We start from the raw sequence: 20036 nt of genomic DNA, 5'->3' as shown, positions 1-20036 counted from the left end.
AGTAGGCCCCACATTTTCGTTCGCGTTGCGTTACAAGGAAAATCGAGAGTACGAGCTGTGTTTTCCGGGATTTGTTGCTCGGTTTGGGCGGGTGGCAACTGCCGGGGTGGCGACTGGTCTGGCTGAGAGTGGGCGCCGCTCACACACGGAAGTGTGCCGAGAGCGGGAAAAGTTCTTGCAGACGGTTTAATTTTCCACACAAATTCAGGTTTTATTTTAGTTTGGTAACGTTATCGGAATGAAGCACAACAGCAGTAACAATAAAGCAGCCACAGCCAAGTGAATTTGGTTGGTTGACTATTCTTCTTTTTTACAACCATCTCATAAGCAGCAAAAGCAAGTTTAAATACATACGAAAAACAAAATTAACAAAAAAAAAAATTGAAAGTATTTTTGGGAATATCTAGCAGAGCATTGTAATTAATAAGTCAAGTCTGCAGTCCGCATCTAGTAACGAAAAGTCATAAAATTGTTGTAAAATAATACTGACAGCCTACAGTCAAGCTGAGTATTAGCTAAGTCACACAAATAAAAAAGCTTATCAAAATCTAGTGAATCATCATCGTCATCATCATCATCATCATTATGCTGCTAAGCGGATAAAATCAGAAAAAAAATCCCCACACTCAACCGAATTTGTAGGAAGTAACGAAAAATTGGTAGTTTTTAAGGCAAACGAAGAAGTTTATACGACAAAATTTGGTGCAAAAATGGGTCACTTGATGTCCAGTGCAGAAATATAATGAATACGAGTTTAGTTGTAGTTTTTTGTGTACGTGTTTCTCACGTGTCAGTGTGTCTAAAATAACTGAAGTCTCTTGAGAAGAATATTAAAATAAGTTAATCGTGTTCATGTTTGAAGTTCTACCGTAATCGTAACTCCAGAAACGATCCCCCGTGTGTATTGTTGTTTGTTTGTTTGAGCAAAAAAGGGAAGCAGAATTAGAACCAACTCGCAATCAAATGGCTACAGAGTAGTGACCCCGCGCGCGTCTGTGCGAGTGTGTGTGTGTGTGTTTGTAGGTGCTTGGAAGTCAGTGGACTGCAAATATAGGTCATTGCAATATAGAAGAAAAAATCGTTGCAATCCGGATTCGCCATGGATTTGGGTAGTGAAGTTTTCACCATGGGCCTGGCCCTGAAGCTCCAGAAGATGCCCCCGGGAGCAACCCTGGACTTTGGCGAGTTCCGAAGGGAAAACTCGAATGCGGCCGCTTTTACCAGTGACTTGGATAACTACCAGGTAAGCCGAGCGGTTGTTCGTTATGGAATGATTGTGAAAAAAATTTCGATAAACATCGGTATTATTCAATAGAGGAAACGTCGGTTCTCGACAAACCCCGCAGTGAAATATTGCGTTCAGTGTTGGCAGATTCGTGGGGTTCAGAGAACTTACATAAGAACGGGCTGGAAGATCAATCAATAATTCGTCAGTTGAAAACAACAACAACATATTGCTAATCTTTGCCGGTTTCAAACGGAGAATAGTTTCATTATAGAATGAGTTAGCATCACTCGCTGAGGAAGCTTCGCAGAATTCGAGAAATTATAGTGGTAACTCATATGCAGTTATGATGATTCTGAGACCGTTTTTCCGGAGTGTTTCGAAGCATTTGAGCTAGTTATTTTGAGAACTTTTTTTTAGCAATTATTATCTATATTCGGTATTGATCCAAAACGATTTCGAACAATGATCACCCAAACTTAATTTTAGCTCGGATTTTGTTCAACATTCCAGAGACCCAACAGCCACATTTTGATTAGGTTTTGTATTCCTTTGCATGATTGCACCACCGCACCTTGCCCTTGACACGACTCCTAAGGTTTTCAAAGCTATGCAAGTGCTGACATCTTGGGATATTTTCACACACTGTTTCTTCGAAGTCAGATCATCTTTGGTTTTTTGAAAACATATGCTCTCAAACAGGCCCGTACCCAGGATTTCGTTTCGGGAGGGGCCCATAAATAAGAAATAACGCATCTAATTGATGGTTGACGTGTTTACTTCTGGTTTTGGAAAAAACTGAGTGAAGAATATTAAAACTTGCACACCCTTGTAGTGTTGTTATAAGTGACGATGTAAAACGAAGCAAATATTTTAATACTATTAAGTAAGCTCTTGCAATTTGCAAAATTTGTTTATTAAGGAGTGTATCGAAAATAAGCTACCCACAAATTTTTCTTTCAAATTATGATAAAAAACGATGTTTTATTCAAACTAAAAATTGATCTTTTATTGTACGAGGTTAAACTTGAGCATAATGAAATCCGGATGAAATGTAAGTTATTGCTTCACGAATTTTCGAACTTTTGATCGAACGCTTCTCATCAAGTTCCGGACAAGTGTTGCATCGCAACAGCTCAAATGTTTTTGAACTCCTGCATGTTACCAGTCTTCTTGAAGACCTTCTTCACGATTGCCCAGTAACGTTCGATGGGTCGAAGCTGAGGGCAATTTGGTGGATTGATATTTTTCTCAACGAAATTTATACCCTTTTCCGCAAGCCAATTGAGAGTGGTTTTGGCATAGTGAGCCGACGCTAAATCCGGCCAAAACAGTGGAGGTGTACTATGCTTCTTGTATAAAGGCAGCAATCTTTTCTGGAGACACTCAGATCGATAGATTTCAGCATTTATAGTTCCGGTAGTGTAAAAAATGGTTGATTTCAAACCACAGGAACATATCGCTTGCCATACCAGTACCTTTCGACCGAATTTCTCCACTTGAATCTACCTGTCCGCATCGCTCACATCCTCCCCAACAACGACAGTACAGTATTGTGGATCTAGAAGGAGTTTTGAGTCTTCCTTTACATAAGTCTCATCGTCCATCAAAACGCATGCATCCGGACACTGCAAATTGGTACAATTTCCGGGCCCTTGTTGCTGCTCGCTTCTTCTGTTCTACACTTTGTTTCAAGATTTTCTACTTCTTGTAGGTCTTCAGGTGATTTTGTCTCTTGATACGCTGGATCATTCCGACACTCATTCCTGCTTTTTTGGTGAAGTCACGTATTGACATTGATTTGTTCTTCATGATTAGAGATACCACTTTCTGGTCCTGTTTCGGGTTGGAAGAACCGGGTTTTCTGTATCTTCCTGGTAGCTCAACGAATCAATAGTGTTCCCCAAACTTATTAATGATGGTTTTAACACTGGCATGATGAATTTCAAACCGTTTCGCCAATTTTTGCATAGTAATACCCTTCTCACTTATCCATGTGTCCAGAACCTTAATTTTCACTTCCTTTTCAATGCGCGACATTTTGAAAACGCAGAATTTCAACCGCATAAACAAGTAAACAAACGAAAGCTGACAGCCAAACGCACAGCATGCTGTGATCTGAGCATAAAAACCATCACCAAAACATGCATACAACACAAATGTATGTGGATAGTTTATTTTCGATACACTCATATTTGTCGAACAGATGGTCGAACCAATTTTAACAAATTTATATTCAGATCAAGTGCCTTATAATCCTACACGATGGTATTTAATTTCAACGAATCAACTTCCGCGTCTTGATCAGCGATGCCAGACCTACAGATTTGTTTGTAAATCTGAAGATTTCTAAAATAAGCTGCGAACTTGTTTTAGTTGTAGACTTTTGAAAATTACGTTTTTCGTTGACGTTCGTAATAATTTACAGACTTTTGAAATTGCCGCGGTTCTTTTTTTCTGTTCGCTGAATCAATTCCGTGCATAATTTTTTTATGGAAAAAAAGTCCGAAGACTTATTTTTTCGAGTCTACAAACTTTGTCAACACCTTTATAAATATATTTGAAATATTTACCTAGAATATCCACTACCATTGCACAGTGGTTCAAAAGCGCAATTTCACGCTCTTAATTGATAACTGATAGCAACGTGGTTTTTGAGGTAGAATATTTTCAGCAAAGTTACTCAGAATGATAGACGCCATCGTTTGGCAAATTTTATTTATGTGATTGATCCCCCTAAAAGTGAGATAAAAATATTATTTTAGTTCAAGGCCAACATAGGGGCTAAGTTACTTCGACAAAGTTGTTCAGAAAGTTATTTCAAACAAATTTGCTAAAGATACTATTCCCGTAACTTAAGTGTAATTTATGATATAATGTATTTTCTGAAAAGAGTGTCCTAAAACCAGTTTTTGTATGAAAACACATATATTTTCAATTTATATGAGTTTTTCAAGTTCTACAAAGTTTTTCATCATTAAAAACTACACAACTTTCTCAAACATACTATGCTGCTATCATTTCAGAAATAGAGCCATTTTTCATGTTTTTTATTACAAAATTTCAACTTGTCGATCATCAAAAGGCGCAGAAAGGTGCAGATGAGACTACTTACATATAAAACTACTTGATAAAAGCTTTCATACCGTGGTTGAATTACTCGTCTGCGATCGTCTGCAGGCGAGATATGTTCTTTTCAAATATTCTTGTCCTTGACATTTGCAATGATAAGGTTCACTTCATGTCATATCAGATTTCAGTATATATTCATTACTATGGTACTTGCCACAAAATATGTTTTTTTTGCACATCGAAGTCTACAAATAGAAAAGTTTAGTAATCATTACAGACGTTTTTTGAATGTGAGATAAGAAGCCACGACTTTGAATTACGTCGAATTACGTTGTCATTTTTTGGTAAGTTTTTCTATAGAAAATCTCTGCGGACAAATATCCTCCATTCATCAATTGTATTTGCTATATTGTACTGTTCACAATGATTAAGAAGTTTCTTTCATACAGATTTCGAGAGTATTATACACCCAAGCAATACAGATCACTTTCGAATCGGGATCCCATGTATTGGTTATTAATTTCATCGGATCCTTTGGTTACAAATATTCGTGAATGGTCAAAACAGTCCAAGAAGAATCTGTCGGACGATGCTAAGAGTCTTTTAGCTGGTTAAGAACATTGTCAGCTATCATAAAATAAATACAAATAACTAAAACATGAGTTTTGATCATACTTTTCTCTACCAAAAAATGACGTAACTTAATTCGATTTAATGATTGCTTTTTTTAAAGTCGTGACAAAACCGTTACCAAACTATTCAATTTATAGACTTCGATGTGCAAAATAAATCATATTTTGTGGCAAGTACAATAGTAATGAATATATACTGAAATCTGATATGACATGTGGTGAACCTTATCATTGCAAATGCCAAGGACAAGAATATTTGAAAAGAACATATCTCGCCTGCAGACGATCGCAGACGAGTAATTCAACCACGGTATGAAAGCTTTTATCAAGTAGTTTTATATGTAAGTAGTCTCATCTGCACCTTTCTGCGCCTTTTGATGATCGACAAGTTGAAATTTTGTAATAAAAAACATGAAAAATGGCTCTATTTCTGAAATGATAGCAGCATAGTATGTTTGAGAAAGTTGTGTAGTTTTTAATGATGAAAAACTTTGTAGAACTTGAAAAACTCATATATATTGGAAATATATGTGTTTTCATACAAAAACTGGTTTTAGGACACTCTTTTCAGAAAATACATTATATCATAAATTACACTTAAGTTACGGGAATAGTATCTTCAGTAAATTTGTTTGAAATAATTTTCTGAACAACTTTGTCGAAGAAACTTAGCCCCTATGTTGGCCCTGAACTAAAATAATATTTTTATCTCACTTTTAGGGGGATCAATCACATAAATAAAATTTACCAAAAGATGACGTCTATCATTCTGAGTAACTTTGCTGAAGATATTCTACCTCAAAAACCACGTTCCTATCAGTTATCAATTAAGAGCGTGTAATTGCGCTTTTGGAACACTGTGCAATGATGAATTTAAATTTTTAATACTCATCACGTTGTATATCTAACAGGGTAATGAATATTAAAAATTTAAATTCATTGTCATTGGGAGTGGCGATGCAACAAAAGAAAAATATTCTTGCTAGTGGTCAAAAACTTCAAAACGGAATTCACATAGATTTATCAATTTGCACAAATGTGAGAATGGATTCAAACGAAATATTTTTTGGTTTCAAAGACTTCTATGCTTTTCAATCGAATCCGGCTTCCGGTTTAGGAACAGGTTCCGGAAGTACCGATTTTTTCGACAAACCCAAAAAAACAGTCTTCATAACTATTTCACCCAATTTCAGACCAATACCAATTTGCATCAGCATAGGCGAACATGCTTCCGAAGTGTGCTGGCGTTCCTCTTTTTATTCCTGAGTAAGCTAGTACGGCATCCAGCGGCAGGACATCTTTTTCATTCGCAGAATTTTGCTAAAACTATGAAAAACCCAAAACAAATTTTCAAAAATGAAGACCTTTTAGCCTTTCTTGTATAGAAAGTGTAGGTAATCACTGTGAAAACCGACTTTTGAGCCGATTTCCGGAGGGTTGAATTCCACATTCAAATCGAATAAGTGCGTCGAGATAGACCAACTTTAAATCAAAATTAAATTTATTTGGAAGGTCTTGTGGTCAGGTATGACATTCCAGAATTTTATCTTGCTCCGACTTCCGGTTTTTAGTGTTCAAAAGGGAAAATATCTGCACAAACCGATATTCACAAACTTAATATCAAATGAAAGGGCTTAAGATCCAATAGAAAAATCCTGAATTTCATTTAAATTTGGGTCTGAAGTTACAGGGTGAGAAGCACAAAAAATTCGATTGCACAAAAAACGAGTTATTTAAAACTGATTAGCAGAAACTTCTAGTTAGTAGATCTTCACAATTCGAAAAATTCTTGGGGTTTTACATCTTATAAGATGCACATAAATGAAGCGTCATATTTCACATAAATTTATATTCAAGAATATGTAAAATTTTGAGATTAGAAAATTACATGGCTTGAATCGAATGGAATAAAAAAAACAAAAGATCAATAGCAACAGCGCGACTTGAACCGTGAAACATTAGATCACAAAGCACGCCAGTTAATCGACTGAGCCACAGAAGCACATATCTGCCTAATGAATAATTGATGCATATAAATTCAAACAGCGGCACTTGGTTGCCGAGTGCAAATTACACTCGAAGTCTACAAAATTCTGTGCGAATGCAATTTTGCGTCATTTGACAAGTTAAGTAGTTATGAATTGTATCGTTTGTAGAATTAAGTTACTTGTAAAATTCATAATTTCTTTCTGTGTTGTTAGTTTATGGCCATAAAACTCATTTCTGTACTAAATTCCGGAAATAGTTATGGAAAATCTTAAAATTGAATCATTTAGGGGTTAGCCAAATTTTGTGCTAGGGCACATAACCGTTTTTATTATTTTTACGTTTCGTCTTTGACTCATCAGTGCAGAGCAGTTCAAATTGAACTGCTTAGTGCTAAACTCGGCATTTCAATTTGAACCGCTAAGCAGACGTAAAGCAGACGTCAGAGAAGACATTGCATTTCGTTCAAATGCTTAGCGGTTCAAATTGAACTGCCGAGTTTAGCACTAAGCAGTTCAATTTGAACTGCTCTGCACTGATGAGTCAAAGACGAAACGTAAAAATAATAATTAAAATTGAAGTTACTTAGCTTCGAATTTTCGAAGACTGTTCGACCGGTTTTCTGAAACTAGATTCAAGTGAAAGATTTGATCATACCAGTGATTTCTATGTAAATTTTTATATAGATCCGACTTCCGGTTTTGGAATTACAAAACTTTTCCAATATGTAGATCTTATTTGTTTGACCAAACTAACTGGTTTTTGTTATACTGGATCTCAAATTCCGGTTCCCGGAAGTAGTGGTCAAATGAATGTATAAAGAATTTATCAAACCAATCGATGAAAGTGTCCGATTTTGGGAGGGGAAAGGGCCCCTTGGACCCCCCCTCTATGGGTACGTGCCTGCTCTCAGGGTACTTGTCGGGTGTGTGTGTGTGTGTGTGTGTGTGTGTGTGTGTGTGTGTGTGTGTGTGTGTGTGTGTGTGTGTGTGTGTGTGTGTGTGTGTGTGTGTGTGTGTGTGTGTGTGTGTGTGTGTGTGTGTGTGTGTGTGTGTGTGTGTGTGTGTGTGTGTGTGTGTGTGTGTGTGTGTGTGTGTGTGTGTGTGTGTGTGTGTGTGTGTGTGTGTGTGTGTGTGTGTATGTGTGTGTGTGTGTGTGTGTGTGTGTGTGTGTGTGTGTATATGTATGTGTGTGTGTGTGTGTGTGTGTGTGTGAGTGAGTGTGTGTCAAATTATTTCATTTGGATACGACTTTCGGTTCCGGAATTACTAGGAAACATGTGCAAACTTATTAAAATAATTTTCTCGGAAATTTCCTAACCGATTTTCACAAACTACGCAGCAAATAAAGGTTCTTGAAATTCTTTAAAAAGTCCCCGAAAAATTCATCCAGATCCGACTTCCGGTTCTGATAAGTGAACGATTAGTGAAAAGTTCCAATTTCATGAGTATTTTTTCACAAGCGATAGCAAAACGAGGTGCACATTTTTATAAAACTTACTGCCAAATTCATCTAGTTGGTAGATCTTGTTAGTTAGTGAATATATAAAACTACTTTGGGACTACTTGTTCTCGGTTTCCTCTTTCGAAAGCACCGATAATAGTGAAGAAAATTGCCAAAAAAGGAACTAACTTCGATTTCTCAGCAACGGCTGAGCCGATTTTAACGAATCATTAAAAGATTATGATAACGATGCTTTTCTATGCAATCACTTGAAAAATTGACTAGCGAAAATTGGCCCTGAGGGCTAAGTATTTTTTATTATTCGACACAGTTCATCAAGCTGAGCAGTGTATGTGTCTGTGCGTGTATGTGTGTGCGTATGTGTCAAATAATGTCACTCATAAAATAAAAAGTCTCATAGTTCCATAGGTTGCTATTGAATTTCACACCGTCATTTAGAGCGACGATGCAAAAAAGTGTAAAATTCTTCTAGATTTGGCTTAGAAATGATTCAATTTGTAGGGTATATTAGTTACTACTACTACTCAACGAACCGTCGTCGGCTATACTGGTTCCAAGTTCCCGGTTCCAGATGTACCAGAAATAGTGGTCGAAAAGTTTAAAACGAGAGACACTCAATTTTCTCAGAGATGATTTGATCGATTTCCACAAACAGGCTCAAATAAAAGTTCCTATAGTCAGTGTTGGTGATTACCGAAAATTTGACAGAAGTTGCTATATTGCTCGCTATATTGTATACAACATTTTCAATCCGTTAGAAGATGCTACAAGAACTCGAGTCATTCAATGCATGAACCGCGAGAGAATTTTTCTACATTTCTTCGCTCCACTTTATACTCTGAGTATTTCACGGCCCTTGAAAAAAAATACAGTCTGATAATGATCGTTGCTTTGTGGAATTTCCCAAGAGAGGATCGCAAGTTGACAATTATCGCAGAAAATCGAATCGATGGTTCAACTTGATGTTTCTCATACTAGGTTGCAATATTTCAAAACCCTTGTGTGGAGCATTCACATACATTTTCATAGACACAACTTATACAAAGGTTGTATGCACATAGTTAGAATAAGCGGCAATAATGAAATGATTCTATCGCAATTATCCACTGCCCATACAGAATCGGATCGCGAAACGAGAATAAGCGACCGTTTGTTGCTTCAGAGAGGAGCCCCACAGCAGCGTGCTAACCTTTGATTCTCAGAAATGTCATCGAAAAAAATTCGCTCTCGCACTGGTTTCTATTCTATGTTAAATGAGCCGGGTGTTTGTTGTTGCGATGATATTAGTCTCTCTTTGATGGCACTGATTCAATCGTGTGAAGAGTGAAGAGTGAGCATTCTTTGATACGATAAAAGCCATCCTTGCCTATAGTCTCATAGCTGGCTGTTTAATTTCATCCGAATCCGACTTCCGATTCCAGAAGAATAGGATAAAGTGTGTTTAACCATTTAGTGCGACGTTGCAAAACTAAGAAATATTCTTATTAACTTGACATAAATATTTGCAAATTGAAATGGTTATGTTAGTTTATACCCAAAGAAAGTTTCTTATTTTATTCAAGATTGAATAAAAAATTTCTTGACAGAATCTTCTAGTAATATTTTTGGAATTATAAGTAATATGAGAAAGGCATCATTACACCACTAGGTGGATGAAAAAAGATTTTTTGAATATAAGTTTAATTTCAATGTGCATCGAGGCAACTTAAGGGCTGAGGCCAGTAGGTCGCGTAAAACCACGTGGCTCGCTGTGTGTATTACATTTCTCGCCAACATTACAAGAATCCAAGAAAGCTGCTGCTTGTTTGGCAGCCTTTTTGAGCCGATTTTATTTCTCTCTCATGTTTCGTTACGTTACCAGGGAACTAAAATGGCGCCGACATAGAAATCGACTTACCTCCACAAAAATAACTCACACTTCATTTTCATCGCGACAACATATATGTTTTTATCAGAGATGTCTATCTCCTCTGTGTGACGAAGAGCAAGCAAAATTTCTCCCCTCGCACTGACAACTTCAACGAGAGCTCTTTTCTTTCACATTTATACACCACTGTTGTGTAAGTGTGCACGCATCAAGAGTGCGTTTGTTTATTTCCTTTTACCTCTTCCACTGAATCGCACCAAAGTGCTAGAGCATTAGCTAATAAATTCTCTGAGGTGGATGCAGATACTTTCACAGAGGTGCACACGCCGGTGAGCACTCTGCTGTATGGTTTTCTTAGATGAAGCGTGGACACGCAAAATCAGCAAAATAAAACAATTTATCGTAAAATTTTCGGTTTTCCTTGCAAATTTTTCATAGCAAGGCCAGATCTACTCTCTATTAATTGAAGTTCACAGAAGTGTTCGCTCACAATCACGCGCCAGTGGTCACTTGGGTGTATTTAGACGAGAGCGCGTGTGAGCGATTCATGCGAAGAGAATGTGTTTCACTCGCGCCAGCTGCTTTAACCACAAGCACACACTCAAATGCTGTCTATTCGACACTGAGAAGAAGTGCGCTTTCCTCTTTGTGCGGTGCTTCGTTTTTTTCATCCTCGGTGTGGCAGAAATCTGACTCTAGCGTTTATCACTGTGGTGAAATGCCATCTCTGGTTTTTATGCACTAATCGCATCAAAATTAAGTTATCTAAACATTGTCAGGATAGATTTTTGATCCATGCTTTTGAAGGCGAGATATTCAATGAACAAGTTGAAAGTTTCCTTTTTCAGCTATTCAATTCTTTCTTAAAAAAAAAAGACTTTCCCGACCGCTAAAGTCAAACAATCATTCTGAAATTTTCACAGAATAATCTAAACTGATTTTCTAAGAGATTGTCAGTTGGATTTTCTGATATTCGTCACCGTTTCTGAGAAAATCAGATTTGAAGCGTGAAAATAGCCCTTTAAAACGCCCTAAAACACCTCAGTCCTTAAGCAGAAATATGAAATAATTTCGGAACCGGGAACTGAAAATCGGTTTAGCCGAAACCGGTACGTTTGGCTAGTAACTAACAGAGCCTACAAATTGAAGCTGTTTTGAACCTCATTTAGAATTTTTTTTCGTGTTTTGCATTGTCACTCTAAATGACGGTTGGTTAATTCAAACACACTTCATCCTGTAGTTCCGAAACCGGTAGTCGGATCCAGAAAAAATAATAGCAGGCTTCGGGACCATACGATGTTTCATTTGAGTTTCATTCCTGAAAAAATGTAGTATTTTGGGTTGCGAACTTTATATCCGGTACTTCCGGAATTGGGAGCCGATATAGCCGAATTCGGTTCGTTTAGCCACCAGCTTATATAAGCTAAAAAATGAAACTGTTTTGAGCCACATTCGGAATTTTTCTGTTATTCAAGAGCAGCTTGTGGTACTACAGAACCTTTCATTTGAATCTAAGTTCGACAGAATCGGATCATCCGTCACCGAGAAAAAAAGGAGTGCATATTTTTGTTACTTGCATACACACATACAGACACAAATCGAGATTTTCTAATCTCGACGAACTGAGCTGAATGGTATATGACACTCGGTCGTTTAGGCCTTGGCTCAAAAGTCGGTTTTCACAGTGATTGCATAACATTTTTTAAGAGAAAGGCAAAAAATGAGATCAAGTTGAAATAATACGATAGCAGAAGTATCGCAACATGAGTCTGAAGAAAAAATTAGTACAAGATACAATTGAACAGATAAAAAGTTCATTGCTACTTCAATCAGTTTTAACAAACAGACAGACACGACGTTTGACAGTGGCAAACAATTTTCTTCACGTTTCGTCTTCGGCTCATCAGAGCTTTAGCAGTTCAAATAGCCACCAGCAAATGCAAAGTTCATAACATTTATGTAATACCTCAAGGATGTCGTACCGAGGTGCAATATTCTTTTTAATGTCTCGGACGTATTCAAATGTTAGGTTGCAATGGCAGTTTGATTTGAATTGATGAAGAACTGATGAGCCGAAGGCAAAATACGAAGAAAAGTTAAATAAAATAACACAAAAACCACTAAATGTTTGCATTCTGCGATGACCAGTGCTTCTCGGAGTCGAAAATTTTGAAGTTGAAGTTTTCTATAGTTGGATCAAATTATGATAAATATATCATCGGTTCGACAGTTTTTCACGGACCCAATTATTTAATTACCCGTAGAAAACGCTATTGATGTTTATAAGAATTAAACTGGATTGATTTTTTGAACGATCTTGTTTAAAATAATGGAGCACATCCGGTAAAACGATCCATCATCGTAGTACAAAGCTGGCTATAGCAAAAATAAAGCCGCTGTTTGCTCTGACAACACTGTTTTATTATCTTTTGTGAGAGATTGCAAAGGTGTTCTTGATGAATGTGTACCGTTTCGGTTTTTTTTTCAATGCATGTGCGTCCTGAATGGACAAATGTTTGATTGGAGTGAGCTGCTATAGCCATGTAGTCAGCTGGTGTGGGGCAGCAGGCCAAAGGATCTGAAGCTTCTGTTTCCGCTTCCTTATGACCACTCACTGTATTTCCACCCCCCAGCCCCCCCCCCCCCGCCCCCCCCCCCTCAGTCGATCAAATCTTTGCGAGTATTAGAGAGCATAAAAGTATATTCTACAGTGCAGGATGAGAGCGAACTTTGCGCTATAGTTGCATTTAATAAGAGTGTTCGAGCCTGGCCTAGTTTCGGTTTGTCTATGACGGGCAACGGTGGCAACGGCATGGCAATACAGGCTTTCCGGCCGTGGCTTCGCGTGCCATTTGCATGCGTTTCCAGTTTCAGTCAGAATCGTCCACCCTCAATTGAAGACTGCCATCGACCTCTTGACTACAGTGGAAAAACGTTCGAGTTGATTATATTGAACTATTCGACTCGCAGCACTGACCTGGACACGTGAATCGATTGGCCAGAACAGTAGAACTGTGCAAGGGGTTTGGGTGTTGTACGGTCAAGACGGGTTGAATTTAGGCCGGCTTAGGCTCTTCGGTAAGAAAAAAGCAGAGCCTTGTGATTTGCCGTGACCCATTGAAAGAATTGAATTGGATTGATTCATGGAAATGGGGATTGGAGGGGTTTTTCAATAGTCAACAATGGACAGCTGAATCAATCATTCAAATTCCGAAGTCTAAGTCGCTCTAATATCGGAGAGTAGGTGGTGCGGAATTCTTTCTGTTTATTGTTTTAAACTTTGGAATCTATGAGATAGTGAAATGAGAATTCTGTTTGTGAATGATGCCTCAAGTATTGATTCTTAGAACTTTCTTTTAAAAGCTTTTGAACATGCTTTATTCTACAAAATTGACAAACAGCAATCATATTGCGTAATATCAAATTGATAGCTTCAACGGTTGAATGTCAACTCATCAGTATCAGTTGGCAATTTATTCCTTTTATATGGAACGGAAGTAGGTAGATTCATAACAACAGGTAGAAAATACCTCGAAAAATAATTGTTTAGGCTAGGGAGAGGTTAACTGTTTTCTATGTTTGTTTGTTCCCTGTGTGTAGGTAGTAACTTAACACTCCTAATAACAAGCCTAAAAAAGTTACGCGGAGCACCAAGCCTCAAAAAAAGTTGGAACGGTAACTTTGAGCTGTCATAGCTCAGTTGTTACTTGACCAATTTCGATTTATTTTACACCCTCGAATTTTGTGAAGTTTGTAGATTATTTTAAGTATATCATTATTGACGACCGGCTAGGAAAAACTAATGAAAATCTGATTTGTCCCGTTCCAAGTTTTTTTTTTCAAGCTCGAAATATGCCCTATCTGCATTTGTGCGGCACCTACATCGCGAATAGGATATTGAGAATTTCAACTTTACCGAGTCATAACTTTGTTGTTAGTATACCGATTTTTGAAATTTGTTCACTGTTTGAAAGGTACTACTTCCAGAAATAAAATGCACTGAAAAAACCAAAAAAATAGGGTTGTCTACCCAAAGTTATAATGAAAACTGTAGATAGACCCCAGAAAAGGTGAGACTTTTTACAACTACCATTCCTGCACTATCAAAAGAAAACTTTAAAAAATCGATGAATTTGTAAATATATATATGAATTTTTCATGTTTTCACATGTTTTTATACAACTCAAAAATTAAAGCGATGACATATACATTTTTCTGCTCCAAAATATTGGAATCATTACCAGAAACAATGTATTGATGAACAAAATTATATATCCGTTCAAAAAAATCTCACGAAATTTCATTCAAATACAAAGAATTTATGTTATTGGTAAAATTTTACCAAACCAAATTAAATCAAAACTTTTAAATTGTATGACTTTTTTCATTATTTGAGTTGGAAATTTATTATGAACAAAATTTACAAAAAAACGTGTTTAATCCACCTAGCAGTGAGATGATATCTTTTTTTATCAATCCGCATGAGTTTTTTGCATGAATATTCATCGGTGTTTTAGTTCTCATGACATTATTTTAATGACCGTCGTTGTAAGCGGCAATTTGTGATTTTAATCACTCAATACCCTGTAATATCGAAGCTGCAAATCGGATCGAATTTGAATCTAAACGTGTGACAATCGATTGAACATTCCATGAGATGTCGAAGAAAGTTTCAGTTTATAGTTTACGGTTATTTACGGTACTTCCAGAGCCGGTATTCAGAAACCAGCATAACCCAAAACGATTCGAATGGCCAAAAAATTAATATGACGAAATTGCAATAGTTTTCAGTCCAACTTTGAAGCTTTTAGAATTGTCATCTTCTATATCGGCTTGAATTTTAAAAACTCATCACCCTGTAATTCCAGAATCGGAAATCAGAATCGGATAAAATTCATTAATTTTGCATGGGACCATAAATCCTTTAATTTAAATTTTTGTTTTTGAAATTCAATTTTTTTGAGAAAACGATTGGATACTGCAACCGGAATTCAAAATCAGTGTAGCCGAAGTCAGTTAAATTCACCTGAGGAGTTGTATAGTTAACATTTGATTCAAAATGTTCGAAAATCAGTTGGTTCTTAGATTTCATTTGAATCTTAGATCGGTTCAGCCATCTATGAGAAAAATGAGTTACACTATTTTAATTTCGTTAGACATACCATCCTGTAGCTCAGGAACCAGAAGTCGAATCCAGACGTAATTCAGGAACTTTGTTTGGAAGCACTTCTCGTATGAATCTGAGTTTGTAGAAAATGGTTGAGTCATCTCCAAGAAAATTGAGTGAAATTATTGCTGATCTCGACGAACTGATTCGAATGGTATATTGGTGTCATGTTCTTCCAGCATTCATTACTGTCAATAGTTTAAATCAATATAATTATGCAATTGTTTTTAACTCGAAAATGCTGCCAAACGAACGATTATGTTGCCAAAAACGAACCGTGCTAAAATCGGTCCGAGGCAAACTGTCACAGGATACGAGGATATTGTACACAGTCTTAGTGGTACTTAGAAACAATCGTATGTAACAGTAAAAAAACGTGTTTCACGTTGCTCTGAAGCATTGCATTTTCATATAGCGCTCAAAATTCCTACTACTGGAATAAGGGGAAAAGTCGCTTACACGAAAATATCGATATCTCCGTTAAAAATGGACGGATTTTAACAATCTATGGCTTGTTGGGTAGGTATTACTGTGCGGAATGTAATTCAAAATTAGAATCGAAATTTTCTGTTTTTAAGGTCAATTGTGATAGATACCGTCAAAAAACAAAAAAAAAATTGGCATAAAACTTCGTATAACTCAAAAAGTAAACCTCCGATCTCAAAACCATTCAATAGCGTTCTGGGTGACGGAGAGACCTTTCATTTGCGACTAGTTTGATCAAAATCGGTCCAGCCATCTCTGAGATCTCGACCTCTTAGTTGATAACACACACACATACAGACACACACACATACACACACGGACATTTGCTCAGTTCGTCGAGCTGAATCGATTGGTATATGGAATTCGGCCCTCCGGGCATCGGAAAATTTTTCTAAAGTTTGAGCGAATTCTATACCTATTTTTTATATTTATAAAAAAAAGGTAAAAATTATATTTTTTACAAAAGATCTAAACAATTTTTATGCACAACCCAAACGCAATTGATAACAACTAAAATTCTGGTTTTGTTTCAGGTTTTCCGTAGAATTTAAAAAAAAATCGGTAGAAGATTGGAAATTTCAAAATTGCAATCTGTGTTGATTTCATCTATTTCATAGAGACGTAGAATTTGAATATTTCTAATAAAATAAGTTTTGTGATAACACAAAAAATTAAATAATTTCAATGGCATTATACAATAAGGAATAGAACGTAAAAATATTTTTTTTATACTAATTCATGGCAAAAGAATTGCCTTTTATACTAATTCATGGCAACTACAATTTAAAAATAATACATTGCTTGGTTTTTTTTTACAAGCAATTAAGAACAAAAACATATACCTTAAATTTTCCGCTTTTCTAAACTACATGAATTATAATGGATAGAATATTAAAATTTATATTTCACAAACTATTTCGGAATGTACAAATTATTTCGGAATGTACAGAATTCGAAAATTATTTGAATTTCTAATTAGTAAATTCCACTCGAAAATCTATCATACCTTATGATAAAAAAAAGAACCGGAATTTTCATTTTAAAATTTCCGCGCTTGTCCAATCGGTAAACTTTTATTCTCTCAACGTTAGCAACACTTTTATACACATTCTGTCAAATTTTGACGCATATATATATATATATATATATATATATATATATATATATATATATATATATATATATATATATATATATATATATATATATATATATATATATATATATATTTTATAATGGATGAAAATTTAGAACAACGTGCGTGCATCAAATTTTGTGTTGCAAATGAATTTAAGTGTTCCGAAACGTTGAAAATGTTAGAAAAGGCCTTTGGTGAATCGTGTCTAGGAAAAACACAGGCATACGAGTGGTATAAACGCTTCAAAGGTGGTCGTACAAGCTTGAATCATGATGAGATCCCTGGATCATACTTGTTTTACAATTAAGAAAAAGTAGAATTACGAATTAAGCACAAAAAATTTCACGAAATTAAGTAAAACCTGTTTTTATCCACCTAGTAGTGTAATGATGCCTTTCTCATATCTCTCTTATTCTCATATAAAAAAGGAATGGTATTCTTCAAACAATTTTGTTTGATTTTTGAAAAACATAAAAGCTAGTGCATGAAGTAGTGTAACCTACAGAATGAAACAGTTCTCAGATCGGCTAGGCCATCTTTTTTAGTGAAGTGAGTTCCACTGTTCTAGGTACTTCTGAAACTGGAATCGCCCCGAATATTGGCTTTGCAGCAGCCTTTGCGGTTAGCACCAACATGTTATCTACCTGCAGCTTACAGTTGTCTTCGTCTCGAAAAACAACCTCTCCGTTTGAATGCTTTTCACGGAATGAAACCCTGCACTTATGTTACTTTTGTATATGAAATTAGTACTATAAAGAGTAATACTTTTTAACCAAAAACATAAAATATTTTGTGTGATTGGATCATTACTACTACCATTTTAATTTAACAGTAGGGTGCCAATATTTTGGCATCATCTATAATTTCGTAAAGCGGTAGGTTGGTGAGTGGTGCCGGCCGGCATTGGAAGTTATTTAGGAATTAACCTTGTTTGTGATAGGGCATTTCATTGTGTTTACGTTTCGTTTCAACTTTGGCGGCTTATGTTGAACTGTAGGTGGCATAACAGATCAACATAAACTGCTATGCACTGACGAGTCTGAGACGAAAAGTAAAGATAATGATGAAAGTTTGATAATTTTTCATTATTATCATAGGGGCTGTTTCCGAAATCGTCAATTTTTTTTCAATTCCAAATATCTAAAAATTGGCTGAAACGTTAAGATCCAGTGTCATAAAAAACAAGTTTTGTTTCTTTGAAAAAAATTCACCGAAATCGGAAATTTATTGTTTATGCCAAATATCTTAGAATTGCCCGAAACGTCGAGATAACACCAAATCTCTACGTTCGATTTCGGAAATCATAAAATTCTAATTCCCAGAGAGTCAATTTTTTTCAAAAAAATAAAATAAAAATTGAGATGACTCATGATCTCGACGTTCGGTGAGGAAGCTCAAGAAAGTCGAAATCAATCAATACACAAGTATAGGAAAATTCAATCGTTTAGTGAATCTGGAGGAGGTATTCAAACGATTGCTTTTAAAGTCAGATAACCTCTGTAATAGCATTATCAAATAGAGTAACAACCAACGTGAGCGAACTTCATCTTCCCGGATACGTACCTGAATTAGTTTTAACACTCTAGAAGACAAAAATACCTTATTTTTATATAAAGCTTATAAATGCCTTACATGATAGAGTTTTTCTTTCAATGAAAAAACTCAATATTTGAACACAGCTATGACAGCTCGAAGTTACCTGTTTCCTTGGTCTTTGTTTAGTAATAAAGTGGAATTATGTTTGGGAATTTCTAAACTTTCCGTCGTATCTAATCTCTACGGCTTGGAAATTTGTTTTAAGATTTTTATGTCATTGGTAGTGAATTCATGGTTTTCGGAAAAGGCGTGCTCTGCTACTTTCGACTTAAAATGGTGTGATAATTCCTTTTCCAAATCCTTGCATATTTTCCCTATTTCCGCTATGTGTTCCTTGAAACGGGTATCTAATGTTTTCTTTGTTTGTCCAATGTATAATTTATCACAATGAGGACATGAATTTTTGTATACCCCAGATTTTTTTCAATTTATCAGTAGGATCTTTAGTAGAACCAAGTAAAGTTTTCAAGTGAAAAAAATGGTTTATTCCGAAACAAATGCTACCACTTTAAATGGCCCACCCTGAACCTGAATTGCTGTTCTAGAAGAGGTTATAGGAAACCGATTAGACAGTTTAAAATAATGTGCACTGAAAAAAAAGTTCAATACTTTTTCAATATTAGTTGAGAGAATATTATTACTTTTTCAATATTAAATTAGGAAATCAAATGAAAACATAAATAAAAAAAACTAGCGAGTGGGTAATGACAGAGACATAACTGGAGGGCGTGAATACGAATGACGTTGACATGCTTCTCCCACATTTCCGAATATCGATAATCATTCATGTTAATTGGAACTTTTACTGTTTCGCATCCTCAATTAAATGACGTGGAGCAAATGAGAGAAGAGAATACAACAACCAATGTCATAGTTGTTCCTTTTTGGTAAATTCACATACTCTGAGTAAGAAAGTTTAGTTATCATTAAGATTTCGATCAATGGCATAATAGTATAGCTTCTCAACGAGCGTAAGATTGTTGTGATCGGTTTAGCAATCTCCAAGTAAATTCAGCATAGAAAGTTAGAGAAATCTAAGTGATCCCAGTCAGCTTAGTTTGAATGTAACGAAGTATTAGATTTTTCAAACGTGCCGTCCTTTTCTAGGTTACTGCACTCGATTGTCGACTAACTACTTAAAAGTAACTGCACAGATAGAAATCCATTGCTGGTGCCATGATACAAAATCATGAAATCATGAAACATGCCAATCAAGCCTTATTATTCATGACTTAATTAGACATGAGAAGACATGTTTCACGATTTTTAAGCAAGGTACCGGCAATGGATTTTTATCCTAGTAGTCTCATCTAGTATCACAAGTTCCGCTGGAAATTATTCATCTCTGTATGAATAATGTTTTGATTTGAGATTTTCAGTAACCCTATAAATATATACACATA

The 20036-nt window shown here is 35.9% G+C and overlaps 1 protein-coding gene across 1 annotated transcript in view; it reads left to right on the top strand.

Annotated features, from left to right (window-relative positions):
• Window positions 1–234: 234 nt before the first annotated feature.
• Window positions 235–20036, top strand: part of LOC131432208 (neuropeptide SIFamide receptor-like) — a 401852-nt gene continuing 382050 nt past the window's right edge. The window contains exon 1 of the mRNA XM_058598342.1: window positions 235–1243. Coding sequence (XP_058454325.1) covers window positions 1100–1243 — 144 coding nt within the window. The 5' untranslated portion in view covers window positions 235–1099. The remainder of the gene's footprint in view (window positions 1244–20036) is intronic.

This window comes from Malaya genurostris, chromosome 2 (assembly GCF_030247185.1).
Source record: "Malaya genurostris strain Urasoe2022 chromosome 2, Malgen_1.1, whole genome shotgun sequence".
Classification (NCBI taxonomy): domain Eukaryota; kingdom Metazoa; phylum Arthropoda; class Insecta; order Diptera; family Culicidae; genus Malaya; species Malaya genurostris.
The sequence above is the reverse complement of the archived record's forward strand: the minus strand, read 5'-3'. Positions and strand labels throughout refer to the sequence as shown.